This window comes from Podarcis liolepis, assembly GCF_965112155.1.
Source record: "Podarcis liolepis genome assembly, chromosome: 7".
NCBI lineage: Eukaryota > Metazoa > Chordata > Lepidosauria > Squamata > Lacertidae > Podarcis > Podarcis liolepis.
In genome coordinates this window covers 61,310,395-61,326,704 of record NC_139561.1, presented here as the reverse complement: position 1 = coordinate 61,326,704, position 16,310 = coordinate 61,310,395, and the positions used below count along the sequence as shown (strand labels likewise).

Here is a 16,310-nt window from a genome sequence, read left to right as displayed (position 1 = left end):
ATTCTGTAGCTAAGCAATACAGCAGCACTGGCAGATAGATGGACAAGCCTCCAAAGAATGGGAACAGAACACTTGAATTCCCAAGGTTTTGCTGGAGTAATTTATCAAATGCTATTTATTAGGAAACAGCACAGAGGCTCACAAGCAAAAATGAGACAGTAACACTGAATTATAAAAGCTAAAAAACATATTGTGTGTGTGTGTGTGTGTGTGTGTGTGTGAGAGAGAGAGAGAGAGAGAGAGAGAGAGAGAGAGAGAGATTGCTACCTCACTTTCCTTCCACTGTTTCCCTGGTGGTCACCCATTCAAGTGCTGACCAGATGCAGATAGCTTCAACAAGGTGGTGGCTTCATGTGCCTTTAGTCCATACCACTGGAAGAAGGCTGGACTCTCAAGTCTTCCTACAGATCAGGCTACTGTAAGTTTTTCACAAAGCACTTCACACTTATGCCATGCCTAGAAAGCATGGATCTGAGCAGTGTTCTGCTTGACCCACACTTTCTAGGCACAGGTCAGAGTGGTTTTTCCCCTGCCCCACTCCTTTCCAAGGGAAACCCACTCTTTAGTGATAGATCAGAACAAATGGCACTCCAGAAAACCCCCAATTGCAATTTGCTCCAGTTGAACACTAAAGAACAGTTTTCCTTGGTGGAATTGGGTGGGGGCAAGCAGTAGGACAAGGGGAAGTGTGGATAAGCCCCAAGTCTCTTGTTCCCTAGGCGCTGCTTGGGTTGTAGGGAAGTGGTTCGCTATATCAGTTGAAACACAAATACTAACACTTGTTTGGAAAGGAAACAAAATGCCAAGAGGAGATGACTGTCTTATAGAGCCATGTGACTTCTACCCAATGGGGTCTCACAGCTTGGTTTATAATAACTAATTTCCTACAGATGTAAACATCTGTGCATCACCCAACATATTAAACCCTACTTCCTTGCAGTTCAAATTCACATTAAAGCATGCAAACGAAGCAACACATGCAGGCATCTGCTTCAGCTGGATATGAGTTCCAGTGATTAACAAGTTCGCAGGAGTTATCACCAAATAACTCTCCATGTTGAATGTCCATTCACTGTTCATGAACTAACCTCATGAGGTGTGGAAATCTCTCTTCTCACCTAAATTCTTTGATGTGAAGGGAGACCCCACTTCAAAGGAAGGGTGCAATCTTAGTCGCTTTGCATTGCAAGCATCATAGGTAAAGATCAAAGAGTTTTTAAAGGGTTATCTGCTGCAGGAACAAATCCATCATTTGTGGAAGATAACTTTGGTGGCAGAAGAATGTCTAATGGATTTCTTTGAAACTTAAAATCAAACTGACAGAGTTTTGCTTAGAGAAATTAAGAAGGCTCAAATCCACAGGAGAAACAAATATGAGAGCTCTTTTGGCCAGAAGAAAGAAACATAAAGCCCATTGAATAGCTTGGATCCAAACCTTATTAGTGCACGGATAGCAGACAATGAGGAGTCCCACCTAAATTACTCTGAACTACCGGTACTCTAGGAAAGGGATGCGGGTGGTGCTGTGGGTTAAACCAAAGAGCCTAGGACTTGCCGATCAGAATGGGTGAGCTCCCGTTGCTCGGTCCCTGCTCCTGCCAATCTAGCAGGTAAACAGTGTTTCCGTGTGCTGCTCTGGTTTGCCAGAAGCGGCTTAGTCATGCTGGCCACATGACTCGGAAGCTGTATGCCGGCTCCCTCAGCCAATAAAGCAAGATGAGCCCAGAGTCGGCCACGACTGGACCTAATGGTCAGGGGTCCCTTTACCGTTACTCTAGGAAAAGCATGAGGCCATTATGCAAATAGATACAGACATGATTGCTTCCAACTAAATCATACTCAGAGTAGACCCACTGAACTCAGTGAACTCATGACAAACTTAAGCCTACTTATTTCAATGGGTTTACTCTGAGTATGACTTAGTTGGATATAACCCATATGAAATAAAAAAGATAAGTGATACAGGGGTACAACATTGCTTGTCCTTTTCCATTGTTGCCAGTAAGCAAGGTAAGGGTCAGGATGGCGAGTAAAAGAGCTCAAATAAGAAAAGAGATCTCCTTAATAAAAGCTGTAAGCCCTATTTTTTGTGTTACACAGCTGCTCACTGACTAGGTTCCACAATTCATCTAAGGAGGAGGCAGGTAAGATGGTTACATCTCACCCCAACTCCTTTCCTCTTGGGCTGGTTATGTCAGTTTGAAAAGTACTTGTCCTGTGGAAAGAAGAGGTTCTTCTTGTGAGTCCCCATTTTTTTCTCTTACACGGATTAAAATACGATCCAAATGAGAATTTCCACCTTACCACCACTAACATCCAGTTGCCCATTGAAAAACTATGATTCACAAAGCCTTCAATGCTGTGTCAATTTACCTGGTAGTAAATTCCACTGGATTTTCTGCTGAGTAGGCAGAAAAAATTGCTATGTAAGAGTGCTGGAAGGGGAAGAGAGGGCAAAATCTCCCTCTTCTTCTTTTGCAGTGGGAATGCTACCCTAGACCTGTACTTTTTAATGGAAGAGTGAGGAGGGAGTTTGGGGAATGTGATTAGGTGGGATGTACAGAGTCAGAGCAGGTGGGAGAGCTAGCCAATTTGCACTGGCTCAGAAATGAACTGTGTTATTTCCCCCAATTACTATTGTGTTAGCTGTGTTCATTTCCAAGCCAAATGAAGCAGAGCTGGGGAGCTTCTCCATCACTAGGGAAAAGCTATCTCCTTATTTATTGTCCCAAGCAGTTTCTCTTTACAGCTAAAGCCAGGAATTAAAGTTATAAAACAAATGGGGGGAAGTGACTCAATGGACAAATGCTTGTTTCGCGTGCAAAGGATCCTAGGTTAAATCCCTGTTACTTCCAGGTAGGGCTGGGGAAAATTTACTCAAAAAACCCTGGAGAGCCACTCCCAGTTAGTGAAAGCAGTAATGAGCTATGTGGAATAACAGTTTGACTTGGCAGAAAGCTGTTCCCTATGTTCCTATTAATCAGTCCTTGATGGAGATTAGGGGAGTAACTTGGTTAGGAGTCATAAGGAGCCACAGAACAAGAAAACAGAGGAGGAGGCATCAGCAGCAAAAGGGGCTTAAATTTTCAGTGGGTGGGAACGGGCACACAATTCTAAATGCTTTGCCTGCACTAGCTGCCTCACACATAGCTCTTGCCACTGGTTATTTGTGAATGTCTCCGAGAATTAAATTTGCCTCAGCCTACAATTCCAAGGTCTCCTCCAAATTCCATCCGCAACAGGGATGTCTAACATCTGGCCCAGGGGCAGGCTCAATCCCAACTCCCGCCCACCCAAATGTTTCTGTCGTCCCAATTTTGTATACAGAAGTGGTAAATATTTTTTTAAAAAATGAAGTAGACATAGCATTTAGTTCCTGCCCAGCTCAGTGCCCCATTTGGAAGGCATTTCACGAGTGGGAAGAGGGCGAGAACCCCCCATCTCAGCTGAGTTGCTGTGCAGGTGCATGTGTGAATGCAAGAGTATGGGTGGCTGCACTCCCTGCTGGTGAATGTGCCCCTTGGGTCAGAAACAGTTAGCTCATCCTGGTCTAGAAGAACAGCTTCAACTACTGCATCAGCTTGTGGCTGTGCCTCTCTGTTGTTCTGAAGCCCAGCTGGAGGCTTAAGTGCAAACCAAGAGATGAGCACTGCAGCTACTCCTGTTACAACGTGTTTCAGAGGGGAATCTGTCCTATTTTATCCTCTGCCACTGTCCTCCCTCCCGGCCAGCTGATAATGAATTACATCTGGCAAGCAGGAGGCATCCATCTCTAAGCACCCGCTAATCAATAGCTGTTATTAACAAAGTTAACCCACAGTGGGGAGTGCAGAGGGGAGGGGCAGTTGGCCTCGTTAAGGGAGCCTGTCACTCTTGGCACAGGCGAGGAAGCGAGAAGAGATATTGTCAGGTTCCTTTTTGATGTATAATAATGAAATGTGCAACTACAATGCTGTGCTGCAAATGAGGGACATTTCAGCACTGAAGGACTGGATAGCTCTCCTTGCCAGCTCCAGGTAGCATTGAGAGAAAGAAAGGAGAAGGATGAGGATCTCACAATCCCTGCTGTTTTGCTTAAGACCTACATTCTGCAATCTTGGGGGAGAGAAGCTTTATCAAAAACCAGTATCTGGGCATTGTGTCTTTGGAGAAGGGATATGGAATAGCTGCATCCTTCAGAGCCTGTGTGGGATAGTGGCTGGAGTGCTGGACAAGGACCTGGAAGACCAGGGTTCAAATCCATCCTCAGCCATGAAGCACACTGGATGACCTTGGGTCAGTCACAGTTTCTTAGTCTAACCCCCCTTGCAGGATCATAGTGATGATAAAATGGGGAGAGGCAGTACTAAATACTCCACCTTGAGCTCATTGGTGGAAAGGAATGATATAAATGTAAATCATCATCAAATACAACTGCAGAAAAACAATGCTGAAAAAAGGAAAAGGAAAATCTTCTTTACACTGAAGAGTTCTTGAAGTAGGTTTCCAAAACTGAGAAAGGGAGAGAGGTGTTGCAGTATAAGAATAGCTAACTAGGTGGTCCTCCTGTGCCCAAGCTATCCAAGTATCTACAAGTCAGCTGTGAAACAAGAAACCTGCTTTATTAATTTATTAAGATATACCAGGCATGTCCAACTTCCAAGAGACTGTGTTCTACTCCCACTATAAAAAACTGGCAGTGATCTACCCATTGGCTTTTTGGGGGGAATAAGACCCAAAGTTGTTGAACAACAAGGTTGAATTAATCCTAAATTGGGCCTGGTCTGAAATGAGTTGAGGTAGTTTCAGATGGGTCCCAAGTAGGTTGAATCATTCTGAAGGGCTTTGTACTGATCCTAGACCTACTAGTAGAGTGGATCCCTTGCACTCTACAAGCTTTTACGAACTCATGTGAAGAAACAACAAGGATGAGAAAGTTATGGCCATTTTACTTTAAATTTTTTCATTTCATTTTTTGAACAAAGCAAATTTTAAAGTGGCCAGCACAGAAAACCTGGATTTTACTGTCTGAAATTTGTAAGGATTAATCCCCTCTTGAGGGAATACCATGACTCCATGCACCTATGGAGGGGGGACTGATATGTCATGGCCATTTTGGTTTCCCAGTGCAAGTTATGGGAGGACCAAAGGTTTACATTTCTGGATTTGGGGTTTGACTCAATTCAAAGCAAATCAGGGCAACAAATCAAGGTCTGAACTGAATTGGGGGGGTGCTGCTGCTTATGCAGCCTTAGCCATCACTAACTCTTATAGTAGCAAATTCCTGATGTTCTTTTTTGGGTCCATTGTGGATCTTCCAACATTCAGCTTCACTGGCTCCTCCTAAGTTCTTGTATCATGAAAAAGTGAGAGGATCTATCTGTCTACTTTCTCCTCACTGTGCATAATTTTATACACCTCTATTAAGTCCCACTATACTTTCCTTTCCCCCCCTAAACTAAAAAGCCTAAATGAAGGTCACCCTGTGAAAACCACATATGAGCAGAAAATTGAGTCTGGCCAATCTCAACATAACCTTCAAGCTGATGGACTCAGCTAGGGAGTCTATTAGGCAGCATGGAGGGTAGAATGCCGACAGAATTTCTAAACTATTCCAGGCCTCAAATTCTAGGAGCACACCTTCCTTCATAGGCAAGACAGCCAGCCACTGGGTAATTTTGAAGAGCCAAGATACTTTTACAGATTGCTGTCATTCCACATCCACAGGCAGAGACAATATTGATGGCCCTCCATCCTAAAGTGATACTATTACAAAACATATCTGAGCAAACACAGATGCCGCAGCCAACCAGGTCTCACTGATGAACAAAGATCCCATCCTGAATGTATTAGGTAAGAGAGGAGAAAGACAGAGACAAAAGGTCTTGCTTCTTGCAGTCTCGGGTTCATAACAATATTCTCACTCCCACCCTCTCAATTCAAACAGGCTCCCCATACATCCGTCCTTCTTTCTCCAAGGTCCAACTACTGTAATCCTTCCAACACGCAACATAGGCAAAGAACGACTCTGACCCAACACTTCTAAGATGGCTTTTAAACTTGTCAAACCTTCAGTACATGGTCACAGAAAGCTACAGTGGAAAGAGTCAGTAGGATCCAGCTCATGGGGCTACCCTAACACAACATCTGCAACTCAGAAGTGCAATTAGCCACTCGCCTATTCCCCTGGATTTGAGTAGCAATGTAGTGCCTAGCCAGGGGTGAGTGTTATCACAATGCTCTCCTGCCAGTTAGTATTCCTTCCTGCCACAGGGGGAGAATCTAGTGTCCAGGAGAGTGGGAATGGCAAAACAGAAATGGAAGAAATAGGATAACATTAACAGTGGGTTAAAAATGACTGTTTGCAAGGGATGACCCGTGTAGATGCATCTTGTAGCTGTCCCCACACAAACTACATTCCTATGCACTAGAGACTTCCCTGCTACCCAAATCAGTGATGCTTCCCCACTCTTAGTCATATGGGTGTGCCCACCATCTGCATGTGTGCTCTTACACAAACCCACACTATAGCAAGATGATGTGTACTTACACTTTGGTGTACTCCCAGGTCACACACTGTGGATGTGAGGTGCCCTGTGGACAACGCAGAGAAGGAGAGTGATCAGTTGGGTGTCAGGTGCCAGCAAGGCTAAACTGGGTATGGTGAATACAATGAACATAATTTTCTGGTTTCAGTGGCTACTTATGAGGGGTTTGGTTTTGTCCTCAAAAGGGCAAAGCTCTGCCCAGATGCGCAATGTATTTCAGAAGGTTGCATTCCAGAAGGGATTATTGTCAGCTCCCCTAAGACCAGTGCTTGAAGGGCGGGATAGAAACACCCTTAATAATGAAAGATCTTCATCATCTGATTCAAAGAAGAATTCTTACTCCTTAATAAATACCTTTTAAAAAGAGGAAGAAGCTGCCATGCTGAGCAAAAATACATTGAACCATGGAATATTTTTCTTTTCTTTTTCAGAGAAGTCTTATTAAAGAGGATTTTCCCATGACAAAAATATTTTCAGATTGCACAGGGAATAAATACCAGACTGTGTTGCTGTTTCTTTTTGTGCTCATTTCTCTGTTTATTAATAATTCTTTTTGTTCCACAATTGTTGTTTTTCTCCCTGACCACCAACCCCCCAAAGACAAATGGGGGGGGGGAGCACGTCTCCCCTTACCTTGCCAGACATATATTGTTTTCATTAGGGAAATTCACTTTCCCTTGAAACCCAAGGCTGTTTTCTACTTGAAATTCTGTGATTGTGGGTATTTTGTACCAACTATGTTTGAGGGGAACACAAGTCACCTTCATTATCCAGCTTTTGTTGTATGCTGAAGATACACCTCTTCATGCTGTCTCTTGAAAAACATGTATTTTAGGACACACTCTACTTGTGACTTAAATTTGTTTTAGAGTGTTTTAAATGTTGTATTTCACATTGATGCGATTTCCCCTTGGACCTCATAGTGAAGGGCGGGCAGTAATGGGTATGGGCACTATCACAGGAGAACCTTATACCACTTACATTGATGATATGGGACAACTCCACCATGATCAAGGGCTCCATGGCCTTGGTTGGGGGCTTCACTGTCACCGTGAGAACTTTGGACATGACAGCCAGGGGACTTCTGTGGGTGGAAGAGAAACAGGTTGTTTGCAAGCAATCCTTTTGGCATTTGAGTGTGTGATGTCATGCACATACCCCTTCCACATGCCACCTCCACAGCCACTCACCTAGGAGGAGGCAGGATTAATCCCAATGTGCGATACAAGATGGCACCAATGACAAAATAAGATGATTCATCTGTTTCTGCAGAGAAATATGGGGGAGGGAGGAAAGACCAGTATTGATTTACAGTAGGTTGTGATTAGAGACAGTTCTAGACCAGCTCATACTAGTTGATGGGGGGAGCTCATTTGGGCTTGAACTGGAATGAGCTAGCTCTGGGCAAGGTAATTTGGTTTGGCACGTGCTTGAATTAAGCTGGTTAAGGTTGGCCACATTTTATACTATGGTTCAGTTATGCTCCCATACTGGGAATATGGGAATATGACGAGGTCTGCAGGCTGTTACACCCCAACTCTCCTGAGATTCTCATTCTCCTCACACAGATGTACAGGAAAGGGAGTGCTGAAACGGCTGCTCACACTCCACCCCATTCCAAGTCAGGCCATTGGTTCATCTGGCTTTGTAGTCTCCACACTGATTGGCAGCTTTGCAGGGTTTCAGGCAGGGAACATCCCCAGTTTTACCCTGGAATATTTTGCATGCAAATCACATGCTCTAAGCTACAGCCATTCCATTGTTACAACAAGGTCAGTATTATTTGCACTGACAGGTAGTGGCTCTCTGGGGTATAATCCTGGAGCCTTTTCCTGCCCCACCTGGAGAGGTCATGCATTTAATCTGAGGCTTCTTGTGTACCAAGTGTGTGAGCTGTGCCCCTTTCTCTTCAGGAAGAATCCAGGCTCTCTTAGCTCGCTCTTCAAAGAATGTTTAAAATCCTGAGATAGAACGAGAGATCTAAGAGGCTCCAAAATTCCAGGGTCACAGAACAGTACAGGGGCGTGGGAACATAGGAAGTTGCCTTATACCAAGCCAGACCATTGTTCCATCAAGCTCAGTATTGTCTACACTGGCTGCTAGGCTTTTACACAACTCCCCAGTGTTTTAGACAGGAGTCTCTCTCTCAGCCCTACCTGGAGATACCAGGGGCTGAACCTGGGACCTAGATGCATTACCACTGAGCCGTAGCCCTTCCCCAACACACACGGACACAGACCACATACCAGATGAGGAGAGGCTGAGCACTTCCTTGGGGATGAAGATCTTATCCTCAGAGTGGCGGGCCCAATCTTTCATTCCACGCCGCCCCTTCATGGGGAAGTTGATGTCACTGGAGACAGCAGAAACCGGCTCTCTCTGGATGCTGATTACTGCCAAGGGTGGGAGAAAGAAAGTGGGGAGGGGAGGGTGTCGCTACTGGGTATTGTGGGGGGAACTCATTTTGCCCCTCTGCCAACACTCCAGACCTCTAGAGCCTCAGTGGTGGAGGGACCAAGCCTAGTATGCTAATTGGGACAGTGGAGACAGAGGACTCAGAGCCCCCTTGACTGCAAGTGAATGCGAGTGGTATTCCCTATAGTTTTTTAAGTCTGAACTGTAGAAGCTGAACTGTAGTGGAATGGAGGCAGAGCTGATTGCAATGAATGCAGGACTGGATGGAAGTTGCTGCCTTCTCACCACCATGCTCAAGAAGGCCTAGCTAGTGACCTCAGGGACCCTGGATAAGCAGACACAACCTCCAGGACTGTGGACTTGGTGTACAACCACCCTGCCCTGTTCCCTTCCCAACAACCAAACAAGGAAGCCATCCCTCCATTCTCTTCCAGCCACTCACCCAAGTTGTCCGTGACGATGAGGGAACTCTGGAAGGCCTTGAGTGCATCTCCGACCAGGTGGATGAAATCCTCCACCACCTTCATCAGGAGCACAGAGCCAGGCATGACCTGTGAGGCAGAAGGAAATGTTAACACAGGCTGGGGGTCCCCACAGCCTAGCCCCGCACACAAGGCATGTCAGCTCACCTGCTGTGCATCTTCCCACTTCTCCCTGTTTTCCGCATCCACCATGTAACTGACGACTTGGAAGAACCGCTGTGGGAGCAGAGGAGAGGTTGAAGTGCAGGCACTGGGAAGGCTCCAGCTGTCAACCTTCACCAACCTGGCACCCTGCAGATGCTTTGGACTACAGCTCCAATTAGCTCCAGCACATTGCTGGCTGGAGTTAATCAAAGATGTAGTCAAAAACATCTGGAGAGTATCAGGTTGGCGAAGGATGCTGTATTCAAAATTGATCTTGTGGGTAGGCAGGAGCCCTCTTGAGAAATACTGCTACTCATGAACACTGTTTTTCTTTTGTTTTTCTTTCTGCTAAAATGTTCATATGAAATATTAGCTGATATCACCATGTGTGTATTAAATGATTCAGCTCAGCAGGAACATCCATAACCTCAACATTTTGCAGTTGGTAAATTACATTAGGCAATTCTCCTCAAAATCCAGTTTTTGGCAGGGGAGAGGGAAGAAGCCTAAGTGCGCAGGGATGAGTGTGAAACTGTGCAGGCAGCACCTGGCAAAATCTCAAGGCACAGGGAATAGCTAAGCAGAGTTTCTAGCGGTAAGAGGAGGAACACAACTGCCACAAGTCACTTAATGCAAAATAAGCAGATCTCTGCCAGCCTGTTTGATCTGCAAAAAGTTATGCAAGTCACAGAATATTGCCTTTCTTGTGGAAGAATTTGGTTTTGTTTGAAAGACATCTGGATTCATGGCTTCTTGTTGCTACTACTGCCTATTAGGGATACTGGACTATTTTGCCTGGTCTGCATTTCAGTGGGTCACTGAATTTTCAGTGACTTGACCTAATTTGCATTTCCTAGACTAATATGCAAATTATAACACAGTTACTCTTTTGGCCTGTAAAAATTTTGTGATGGAATTTTTGGCTTAAAATTTGCCTTTTGGGGGGGGTGGGGGTGGGGAATGCAGACAAAAATTCATTTTTAGGAGAAAATATTTAAATGTGCTTTTGTGTGTTTTAATCATAGAAAAAGAGACAGGATGAACTCATGACTGAACACATGGAAAGCTGACACTAACAGGAAATTGCCTGATTTGTCCATCCCTGAATCTCTGTCATATAGTGAGGAAAACAAGCCCCTTGTGTTACAATGGCCCTGCGACACGTGTGCCTTGAAACTGCATCTTTCCCATCCAGAATGGTACCTGAACATCATCTGAGGAAGGGATGTAAGTGGCTCTCTTGTAAGTGTCTGTGACATTGCGCAGGATCTCCACTGAGAAGAGCAGGTCTCCGCTGTAGTACGTCTTCCGGGCTACAAGCTCCAGCAGGCCACGGACCACCTGAGACATTCCCTCACCCGCCAGCATGCGCTGCCCCTTGGCCAAATGCTCTCGGAGCTTTGATCAGATGGAGGAGTGTGGGAAGAGAGAGAAAGAGATGGAGAAAGATAAGGCCAGGGATGGAGTAGGATCTGTGTGCCATTAGGCTTACAGTGAGAGACCCTGAGCAGAGGAATCTCTAGCCAAGGCCCATTGTAATTCAGTGGAAGAGCAGCACACCTGCTTTGCATGCCCAAAGCTCCTGTTTCAATCCCCAGGAACGCCAGTGAAAAAGGATTTCATGAAACAGGTCCGCCAATGCAGATCAGCTTCCACCCACCCGGTGCCCTCCAGGTGTTTTGGACTTTATAACTTCCATCAGTCCCAGCAAGCATGGCCAGCTGGCTGGCTGGGGCTGATGGGATCTGTACCTCAAAACATCTCGAGGGCACAAAGCTGGTGAAAGCTGGTACAGATAATACAAAGATAAACGTGTCAACAGACTACATCAGTATAAGGCAGATCCTGGGACTAAGGGCTTGTTTCTGAGCAGGCACACAAAGGATTGCATGTTCCTGTGATAATTACTTAATTAAATACTTCCCCAACACATTTTGCACTACCTTTGCCAGGGGAGAATGCAAATCCATACACACATGCTTGCCCACCAACAAGCTCATCGCTGAAAACACCAGCATCAGTCATAATTGATTTGATCGGTATCAGTGCATTCACCTAAACTGATTTTGCCTACTGCATTTTCTGTGCAGTTTGTGCACCCCTCCCTTTCCATGCTTAGCAGCACCTGTCCCACCCCTACACCAACTCCCCCCCCCTTTTATATATAAAAAAGACAAGATAGGGAAAGGGCTGAGACCGTAGCCAAAAGGGATAAAAAGGGAAGAGAGAAGGTCTGTTTGCCAGCCAGAGTCTGCACCTACTGAGAGATGTAAGTATCGGTACTCGTGGGAGATGCAGCGTGCGAAGCTGGGCGTGCCCCAGAAAGCCACGCCTTGGGAGTTGAGCAAGCACCGGCGGCTGGCAGACCCTAGGAAAGAAGGTAAACCAACAGGTAGCACTTGTGGCTGAAGGTCCCCCAAATGCCCAGCCACCTCCAGGCCAGTCCCCAGGAAGAACCCCAAAACAAGGGGGTGTTTGCAACAGGAAATGGGCTGAACTTTGGAGGAGACGGGCGTCTGGTGGTCCTTTTAGGCTCACAAACAGCCCAATAAGGCATATTTAATACATGTACTTTTTGGGATCCCATCCTTCACCATAAATCCATCACAAGGCAAGTCATCATAAGCATACTGTGTAAATCTCATCACCTCCAGATACAACACAATCAAACTAAAAAGCAATCTACCTCTTCCTACCTTTGTCAGAATGACTATTTTAAAACAAATTGAACTTCAGCAGCTCTGGCAAAACAATGAAACACACAAAAAAGAAATGTTTTTGCCTAATACTGAAAGCTCATCAGTTCAGTGACAACCTAAATTAGGGTTGCCATGCAGATATATCTGGAATACTGCAGTCAGCAGCAATGTCCTGGCAGAAATTGCGGAAATGTCTGGGAAAATCCAGATATATGGTAGCCCATGTTGGCGGTGTCATTTTTGCCATTTCCCCATAAAAATAGCTTCAAAACAGATTTTTAAAAGCAATTTTGCCCAAAAAGCTCAACAACAACAGAAAGCTCAACAACTTTTCTGTCTGGATTTTCACTGTTTGAAATATGGCAACCCTAGTCTAAATCTCCTCCGGAAGTATGTTCCACTATTGGAGGACTCTCGACTGAGAAGGCCCTATGATTCTGACTTTAGCCACAGAGGTTGCCCCAACAGCTCTCAACCCATGAACTAGGGTGTGTATTCCCAAACCGTTTAGGGTTTTATAGACTAGCACTCGGAATTGAGCTTGGCAGCCGGTGCAGTTACAGAAACAAGCAGTGCAGATCTGTCAAGACTGGTGCGTGATCTCATGCAATCTATGGGGCATCTTTAAGAGCAGCCCCACATAGAGCATATTACAATAATCAAGTCTGGAGATTATTAGGGGATGGATTATTATGGCCAAGCTATCAGAGTTTAAGAGCAGCTGCAGCTGGCCAATTAGACGGAGTTGGAAACAGCCACACAACACTGCAGCCAACTGAGCCTCTAGCAACAAGGTAGACTCAGGGAATGCACTCAGAGCCTACAAACTTGGCCTTTCAGAAGGAGTGCAACCATATCCAGAAGAGGCTGATCACTCAGTCCTTGGACCCAAGAACCACCAATCCATAGCACCTCCATCTTGTCAGGATTAGACTTCAGTTTATGGTCCTCATCCAGCCCACTATCACCCCTAAATGCAGATTTACCACCTGAAGAGCTTCATCTAATTCTGATGTTAAAGACAGAGCTCCCACCAGCATCCCACTCATGGAACTCCCCCTGGTGCCCACATTGTTTCTTAGGTGCCAGAAAAGGACGTTTTGATGTCCCCAGGCTCTACAGTCCTGATCTATTTGAATAGTTGTAAAGACCTGTTGTAAAATGCAAAGGTCTGGTTCTTGAGCTTCTCAGCTATGCCAGCCTGGAGCCGACACACCTAAAAAAGGAGAAAAACACCTCGCTGCCTTTAACCCTAGCATGAGCAACAGGCCTTGGATGCAGGTGTCACTCTGCTCTGCTGCTCCCCAGATGAAGCTTAAGTTTCCTTCAGAGAGCTAGTTTATTTGGGTAAACATTTTGCAAATCCTTACATCCCTTGGCCCTGTCCTGCTCCTCACCATTCATCTTGAAGACTGTTATCTTTAAACCCCTCTCCCCACCCCAAAACCCCCCTCTCTTTCCAACTATGTTTGTAAATCTGCTTATTATGGGGCTTGAATAAAAACATTTAAAATATTGTACCTTTAATAGCAGACCATGGCACAGACATGAACTCCAGACCCAAAGAGGTCAGGCCTCCAGCACCACCTAATTATTTTATAGTATGCGATGCTCCTGGCTTCCCCATATGCAGTGCTGCGGACAAGCCTTGCACACTGCATTCTATTTCAGTGTGGGCTTCTTTCTCCCTTAGCAACTGAGCTATTATTTCAAGTAGTAGTGGGTTTTTTTTCATTAAGAAACCCCAATAATGTAGAAATTGCATGCAGCCAGATCTGTGCCTTTTTCAAAGCTGTTAAATTTGCAAGTGCCCACAAATCTGCAAGGGGAGCAGAGGGAATATTCAAAAAGACATATTCATTGGAGGCTTGCAAAATACAAGGCTCTGTGAAAATTTTGCAAAGGAAGCTGGAAAGAGGTTTTGGTTTTAATGAGGAGGTAAACGTGTGTGCAATCTGATTTCTTTAATATTAAGATCAACATGGGTGAAGAATGAAATGCAGGGCAATGCCCAAGAACTGGGGAGTTGCCAAGAGTTATTCATTGTTATTGTACCAAGATAGCCTTGCCAACTTGGTGCCCTCTGAATGCTATTGTACTGCAACTCCCATGGGAGTTGTGGTCCAAAACATCTGGAGAGCACTAGGTTGGTGAAGGATTCAGTAAAGAATATCACAGGGGGGTTAGCAACTACCTTGGGACAGTTTTGGGACTGAAGAAGCCAATCATCTTGCAGTACAAACCAGGGCAGAACCATGTAGCTGACATCTGCTTAGCTAGTGCAGACATCGCTTATGAAGTGGCAGTGCCTTGAGTTCTCAGCAGGAAACTCATGTTGGCAGGTAGACCTGCAGGTCACTTCCTTTCATCTTGCTGTCTGTCATCCACAAGGCTTCATTCTGTTTAAAAAATGTGTATCCCCACCCATGCAGCTGCCTACCTGTAGCATTGGATGGACATTTGTTGTAGACAATCTCACCAGCAGCAGCTTTCTTCCAAGTCATCAACATCACATACTCATCTTTGCACATTTCATGGTAGGCTGTGGGAGGAACACAAGAAGAGCCTTGATGTTGTTGGATCAGACCAAAGGCCTACCTAGTCTAGCAGCCAGATGCCCCCTGAGAAAGTTGAATTTTCCAACTTCCAAATTGCAGAAGTGAGGGGTGCTAAAAAACTGTAACATGACTTGTGAATTTGAAAGATATTTTGGTTAAATTAATAGAATTTAGTTTTGCTTGGTAAGTAAATGTGTGTACAATAGAAACCATTAAAAATGATTACCAATTACTTGCAGTTGTTATTATCATTATCATTATTATTATCATAACCATCATCATCGTTATTGTTGTTATTTAGCATTACGTGACATTTTCAGAAGGCAAAATTAAAATTATTTGGTTTCCCAAAAGCAGTTTATGTGTTTCTTAATCAAACATAGACTTAAATGTTGTTTAATCACAAAAATAATAGCAGATTCCTCACACCCAAAACCATTTTTTTAAAATGATCCCCTCACTGAAGAAATTTTCAAAAAATTAACCTTCACTTCCTAAAATGACATACCCTACTCTGGGAAGTCCACAAGAAGGAAATGAGTGCCTTCCATGAAACCTCTCCTGCTATTGTTCTGCCATGATGGCTATTTGGAGTCATCATGACTAGTAGCCACTGAAAAGAGGGCATCAGCTGAACAGCTTAGGAGTGTGAGACAGACTGTGAATTCAGGAACAGCATTTTCAGCAGCAGAACTGAGTTTATAGTTTTATCTCTCATAGAACCCCACTCCTAGTTTTGTTCTTTGTAGCAACCTAATTTAGGGTGGAAGGGGAGCTTTGCTGCTATTGTTAAACAAACAGGAGTTAGATAACCTCCTTTTTAATCAGCATTTTAGTGTTCATTTCTCCTCATATACACATTTTTCCATGCAATTATGCCTAACATGATGTTTCTTCACATATATGCAGTTCTATGCACGTTTCACCCCAGTATATGCATTTTTGCATACATAACTTGGGTGGTGAGCTACATTGCAAAATTCAAAGACCTGTGAATTCCAAACAGTGGTTGTGTTTTGGTTTGCATATTGTTTCAGAAAGCTGTATTAGGTAGGTTTGCCTTTCAGTGGGAACTCAGCTGAATCCATAGTTGATGAAATGTGAACAGGCTGATGTGTGAGTGGATGGTTCGTTCAGCATAGCAGGTGTATGTCTGTATCAAGTGAGCAAAACCACAATATTTTTTTGAGGAATGCATGCATGCATGCATTTTGATAGACTTTTTGGATCAGAGAGTTTGCTGTACTTAAGGAAAAAAACAACCAGACTGTCAGAACCAGGAATGGAGAGCATACTTGAACCCTTGGCCTTCTGGGACTTGCTCTATTGACCAGATAGAAGCCAAAAACCATGATCCTAGAATTCATATCAGATCCTGCAAATCTAGGGCCTTCATGATGTCTGTCAATCACAAAACATGAATGCCTTGTCTCTTTATTACCTTCTCTTCCTTAGCAGCCTGGGCCCACACAGTCCTAGGTGGCT

At 44.6% G+C, this 16,310-nt stretch overlaps 1 protein-coding gene across 10 annotated transcripts in view; it reads right to left on the bottom strand.

Annotated features, from left to right (window-relative positions):
- Positions 1–16,310, bottom strand: part of ADGRB2 (adhesion G protein-coupled receptor B2) — a 160,342-nt gene that overhangs the window by 47,012 nt on the left and 97,020 nt on the right. For all 10 annotated transcript variants that reach the window (XM_083511561.1, XM_083511562.1, XM_083511559.1 and 7 more), the window contains 9 exons: positions 14,708–14,809; positions 11,830–11,936; positions 10,772–10,966; positions 9,572–9,640; positions 9,385–9,493; positions 8,774–8,920; positions 7,718–7,793; positions 7,509–7,611; positions 6,530–6,573 (listed from right to left, as the gene is read on the bottom strand). In XM_083511561.1, coding sequence (XP_083367687.1) covers positions 6,530–6,573; positions 7,509–7,611; positions 7,718–7,793; positions 8,774–8,920; positions 9,385–9,493; positions 9,572–9,640; positions 10,772–10,966; positions 11,830–11,936; positions 14,708–14,809 — 952 coding nt within the window. The remainder of the gene's footprint in view (positions 1–6,529; positions 6,574–7,508; positions 7,612–7,717; positions 7,794–8,773; positions 8,921–9,384; positions 9,494–9,571; positions 9,641–10,771; positions 10,967–11,829; positions 11,937–14,707; positions 14,810–16,310) is intronic.